Source organism: Dioscorea cayenensis, unplaced genomic scaffold (assembly GCF_009730915.1).
Source record: "Dioscorea cayenensis subsp. rotundata cultivar TDr96_F1 unplaced genomic scaffold, TDr96_F1_v2_PseudoChromosome.rev07_lg8_w22 25.fasta BLBR01000075.1, whole genome shotgun sequence".
Lineage (NCBI taxonomy): Eukaryota > Viridiplantae > Streptophyta > Magnoliopsida > Dioscoreales > Dioscoreaceae > Dioscorea > Dioscorea cayenensis.
The window spans coordinates 83,884-90,015 of record NW_024086466.1 but is presented as its reverse complement, the minus strand read 5'-3'; the positions used below and the strand labels follow the sequence as shown (position 1 = coordinate 90,015).

Here is a 6,132-nt window from a genome sequence, read left to right as displayed (position 1 = left end):
GCTTCGATCCCTCACTCCCTGTCCATCTCTGGTGCACTAGATGCCATGCGGCCGGACTCCTCCGAGACCACCTATCCACAATTTGCTTCTTTTGTGGTGCAGAACAACGCCGAGATGGTACCCCTCTCACCATCTCCTGCTGCTTGCCTGAATATTCTTGATTCCCTCGACCTTGATGACTAAGTGACTCTCTCCTCTTCAAATTCTCTTCCAATTTGATGTTTTTATGGTAATTTGAGAGATCAAATTATAATTTTTTTTTGCATCCACGAAGACTTAGATCCAACGGTAAAAAATCTCTAGTGCACATTATAACTTGTAATATCACACATTAATGTAAGAACCCTAATTCTAAGAGAAAAAAAATTGTAGAGAATAAGAAAGAATCACGAAATAGATCTTTTAAAGGTAAAGAATAGAACAGATGCAAACTTGAATCCTCATAGAATCTCTGAAATTGGGGATTGAAACCTAAAGGAGAACCACGGCGTCATGGGCCCAAAGTAGAATCTTGCTGCCAGAATCCCGTGGTCGGAGATTGCCTCTGGCGGCAATCCGACGGTGAGTCGCGGTGACACATGATCGCAGGTGAAGCCATGTACCTCGTGGCGGGCGACCCACCACGGTGGCGAAGTTCTTGGGTTGATTCATGTCGGTGTGAGGTGAAGGCCGAGGTCTTACTGTTGTTTCCGGGTATGGGATCGTAGGAATTAGCATTGCTTCCATCGCTACCTCTCAGATGGGCGCACCACCATGCTGCTCAGGCCATCTCCAGTGTGAGATTAGACAGATTCTAGCGACGGAGAAGGTGGCGGACAATGTATGCATAGTGGAAGAGGTACCAATATAGATGGAGAAATAGGCCATCATGTTTTTAATTTTTTTAAATTCAAAAGATATTTGAAAAGGTTTAAGAATTCTGCTTTTGTGGACCATCAAACTATCATGTGTCAGCTTTTAAAACCATTAGAGGATGAGATTAATATTATGTATGTATAGATGTATAGATAATTAGTTTTAGTAACATGACCCAACCTGCTTCATTGCATGTTTGTATCATCTTTACCGGTATAATTTGCATACTCAATTGAGCACTTCTTAAAATGTTACAAAATTATAAGAGTTACAAGAAAAAAAAACACTGAAATTATTTAGATGAAAAAAATTTAAAATTTCATTAATATAGACAATTTTCAAACAGTAAATAATTTTTGCATCATTAATTGTTGATCATCAATAGTTATTATAAAATTTGGGACTATTTTCTATTTGTTTTTTTTTCAAAATATTTATTTATTTTTACCTAGTTAACTTGCTCTAAATATGTCATTTTCTAGCCATCTTTTATTTTGTTTACTCCTAATACATTTATAATTTAATGGCTATGTTGTAATATAATTTATAAAACAAATAAAGTTTTTTTTTACCCCTCGATATTCGTCTAATTATTTGTATATATATTCTTTCAACAAAACCAAATACCATGTATAAACTTAAATTTTGATTTGTTACATATATACCCATTTTTTAAACAAAATATATACTATTGAAATAAATTAGAAATTATATAAATATAAATAAATTAGAAATTTTTATTTAAATCTCTTAATTATGTAAAAAAAAAATCTTCTCAAAGCTAAATTAAAAATCAGAACATATTCAAATTAATTACCTAATTGTTTTTACCTAATTGTAATATTGAAATCGGATTACATCATGCATATGCATGCTTCTCCGTATTTATGTTTTCGTATACACGTAACTCAAGAATCAGATCTCATTTTATTTTCTACTCAATTAGATAAAATTTGTAACCTTAATATGGTTCAGAACTGTTAGAATGGATTGAAGTTGAGTGAATTTCAGAAATGATGAAGCAGAGAAGCAAGGTTGCTGTAATTCAGTGTTCTGGTGGAATTAGTTTAAAGCAGAAGGGTAGCTGAGTCATTTCACCCATTTGAATATTAGTTAAAGTAGTTGGGAGATCGGAGGGAAGGAAACGGATGGTGAGTATTTGTTTGATCAGTGATGTTGCATAAGTTCGAGGCAGCAAGAAGTCCAGCATCGGGGTTAGTTCTGAGATCGTGTGGTCCAGATTTAATCAATCAAGGATGGAGGTTTAAGTTCTAGACAGTGGAAGAAGCCATGGATTGTGTTTGTAATGAATGACTGTGATTTGAAGATCAAGAAGTGGTGTAAATTCGAGGCAGGGGAGTATATCTAGCTTCGGGGTTAGAATTTGATCAAACGATCTAGATTAGATCTATCAAGGAAAGTGCGTTAATTTGAGGCAAATCAAATCAAGCGGTTAAGTTAACTTGGGCCAGACACGTTGCATTATGACTCAGCTGGTTCAGTTTAGAACAGTCACTGAACTTTAACAGTTATATATAATGTTTTGTTAGAAATGGTTTTAAGTTTTTTTTCTCTGGTTTTCATGAATGTTCATCTTAGTGTTTGATTTTTCCTGGCCAATATAGGTGTTTTTGATCTTTGTTTTCAACACAACACATATCACACAAATATATGGGCATGAGAGCATACACATATATTGTAACATGAAAAAGCCACCATACGACTTTTTTTTTTACTTTTCATTTTTTACACATCCATATCTATAATCACCATCAAGGGAACAAAAGAGTCTCAATGCCGAGAGAGGAGGTCAACCATGGCATCCCTTGGTTTGTACATAGCCTCCAAAGGCTTAGCTTTGGGCATGATCTGGCCAACACCTTCATCCATGTCTATCTCTATGCCATCAACTCTCTCCCATTCAAAGCACTGAACCAGAGTCCCAACCACCAGTGCCACCACCCTCAGCGCCAAACCTTCACCGGGGCACCGTCGTCTCCCAAGCCCAAACGTCATTATTTTCCCTTTCTCTTTCCCATCATTGTTGAGAAACCTCTCAGGCTTGAACTTGCATGGCTCCTCCCATATCTCAGGATCTCTATGTATTTTCCATGCATTAACTAGTAGCATTGTGCCTTTGGGAACATGGAAGCCACCCACAATGCAGTCTTGTGATGACTCATGGGGCAATAGCAATGGCGCTGCAGGATGTATTCTCAGTGTCTCAAGGATAACTGCTTGCAAGTATGGGAGCTTATGAAGGTCACGTTCCTGAAGAATGGAACTTTGCTCTATATTTGCATCAAGTTCAGCTTTTACTATTTTCAAAGTTTCAGGGTTGTTGAGAAGGAATGACATTGCCCATTCCATTGTCAATGATGATGTGTCCGTCGCCGCTACCGACATTGCCTAAATATATATCAACAAACACTTATTATATAGATCTTGAACTTGTATATATATATATATATATATATATGATACTTTGACTACCTTGGAACTAGAAAAAGGTGTACCATGTTATGTTTACAGGAATTTATATATAAAATTTTAATTGGATATAAAAACCTCATATCCCTAACACAAACTTGATAGAAAATTTGTGATATTTTTCACTGGGCTTCAACAATGCAATTATTTATCTAAAGCAAATACTAGTATCTAATATTTTTAGGGCTTTTGCAGGTGTACTCCTAAAATTTTTTGAAATTACATATTTACCCTTGAATATAAGTTAATTGCATACATATCCTTGAATAATATACATAATTACGTATATATCCTTGGGGTTCAAATTAGTTGAAAAACTATCCATTAACAAACAACAAATATATAAAATTACTATTATACCATTGTATATATATCTTTTTTTTAAGTTGTACAAGGGTTATTTTGAACCTTTTGTATATCTTAATCCAAGTTATAACCATAGTTAATCAAGTTTGATTAACGGAATCTAACAGTAGGAGTATATCCGTAATTACTTATATTTTTCAGGAGTATATATATAATTATGTTTTTTTTTAGGGTAAATATGTAATTATAGAACTTTTAAAGTATTTATAATTAATTAAAAAATAAAAAAAAAAAATGGAGAGGTAATCTCACCGCAATGAACCCTTTGATGATAACATCAGTGAAGTACTCCGGATCATCATCTTGCATGGAGAGCAGCAAGTCGATAATCGTAGATCTCGCCGCCGGCAAGCCATGACCTTGTCGTGATGCGGCCATCTTCTTCTTCTTCTCTCGTTGCTCGTCGATGAGCCCCTGAAAGAACTTATCCCTTCTCTTCTTCAAACTCTTCAGCTTCTTCTCATAACCTCCAATACCAAGCCAGCGCCACAAGGGAACAAAGTCAGCAGCGTTGGACGTTCCAAGGGCGGCGATGGTCTCCTTGATGATGTCCCTGAACTCCTTGGCAGTCTCCAACGAGCTCTCATCGGTGTTGCTGTAGAACCTCTTGTTGGCTATCATGGTCGTGGCGACGTTGTAAGCAAGGGTGAAGAATTTGGGTCTCAGCTCGGTGCAGTGGAAGCCGGGGCCGGAGTAGTCACGGAGGAGGGCTTTGACGAGGGAGAGAACCTCGTCGGAGCGGACGTCAGAGGAGGAGAGGAGGCGATTGGTGGAGAAGAGCTGGAGAGTGGATATGCGACGTAAATTACGCCAGTGAGGGCCGTAGGGTGCCCAAACCAGAAGAGTGAAGTTATATCCGAGGTGTTTCCCGGCGAGGAGACGGGGGCGGTTGGCGAAGATGATGTCGTTGATGGTGAAGCACTCTTCGGCGGCGGAGTAGGAGGAGACGAGGAGGACACGGCGAGAGCCGAAGCGGAGGAGAAGTATGGGGCCATGGAAGTCGGAGAGATGGGCTAGAGCTTGATGGATGGGAGGTTTGAGTAGGTGAAGGTGGCCAAGGAGAGGGTGACCAGGAGGGCTTGGTGGATTAGGGTTAGGGTTAGGGTTCTTGTTTTTATTATTAAGGTTTAGTTTGATGAGAATGAGTAGAGAAAGGAGAAGGATGACAAAGAGAGTGGTTATGGAGAAGTAGAGGGCTGCCATGGTTGTTAAGCAATTAAGCACTTAATCTTAAGCTTGTTTTAAGCACTGAGCAGGGTGGGCGGCTGAAAACATAAAGCCAGTTTGAAGCACTTGTGAGGAAAAGGTCAGGCCAGTTGTAAAAACTAATAATGTTAATGGAAAGTTAGATGCCTTCTCTCTTTTTGTTGTGCCAGCCCATTGTTTTTTTGTGAAATGGTCAGTAACTCTCATCACCAATCTTATCTTTTGGTAGGCTCTTGGATGGGGACTTGGGTTGTCTGGCTGGAGTGGACAGTTTGGGATATAATTTATTTTGTATCAGCCATGGATGAACCAAGAGGAGATGAAATCTTTGATATCCCGTGTGATAGTTAAATTCTTTAATTATTGGCAATCACAATGGTGATATATGGGTATTATTGTAATTAAGGGCGGAGTTAGAAATGTTTTTAACGAGGCCAATTTTTTTTTTGTTTTTGAAAGAGACGAAAATCTTTTTAGCGGACAAGTTATTAAATTTTTTTATAAATATTTTTTTATATATAACATATTAATTTTAAAAAAATTAAGTTGCCCAACAATAAATTTTACTGGTAATGAACAAATAGTCCCTCTAAAATTAATGTATTCATTAAAAAAACCTCATGACTTTGAGTATTCCTTTTTCTGACAGGTTATTTTTCAGACCTTTTTGCCATAAAGGTGATTGATGTTGACATAAAGGTAACTGATGTTAACTGGGTTGACTATCAATTTTTAAGCGAAAACATCAAATGTTAAGCAAAAACACATAATTTTAAGCGAAAACACCAAAATTTAAGTGAAAACCCATAATTTTAAGTGGAAAATTCAAATTTTAAACGTAAATGTGCTATATGTTAAGTGAAAATTTATGTGGTTAAACAAAAACACGCAATGTTAAACGGAAACTATATATTTTAAGCAAAAAGTACATGTTGTAAAATTAAATAAACTAACGGAGTGAGCTTCATTAATTGAAAAGTAAACTGTCAAAAAAAGGAGTGACTATCTGATAAATTCAAATGTCAGAGGGTCTGTCTGGGATGTTTTAAAACTTTTAAGGAGTTATAATTCATTTTCCCTAAATTTAACAAAAAAAAAATAATGTATAACCAATTTATTAAATGACAAAAAGATAAATAATAAAATTTTATAAATATATTTGTCTAAAACTATAATAATTTTAGACTATATATACTAATTTGTAAAAAAAAAAAC

At 36.3% G+C, this 6,132-nt stretch overlaps 1 protein-coding gene across 1 annotated transcript; it reads right to left on the bottom strand.

The window, feature by feature from the left end:
- Positions 1–2,559: 2,559 nt before the first annotated feature.
- Positions 2,560–5,182, bottom strand: LOC120253431 (cytochrome P450 81Q32-like). The gene is made up of 2 exons (XM_039261782.1): positions 3,964–5,182; positions 2,560–3,264 (listed from the first exon to the last, which is right to left on the bottom strand). Exons 1-2 carry the CDS (start codon positions 4,912–4,914, stop codon positions 2,647–2,649), a joined length of 1,569 nt encoding a protein of 522 aa, XP_039117716.1. The 5' UTR covers positions 4,915–5,182; the 3' UTR covers positions 2,560–2,646.
- Positions 5,183–6,132: the final 950 nt, after the last annotated feature.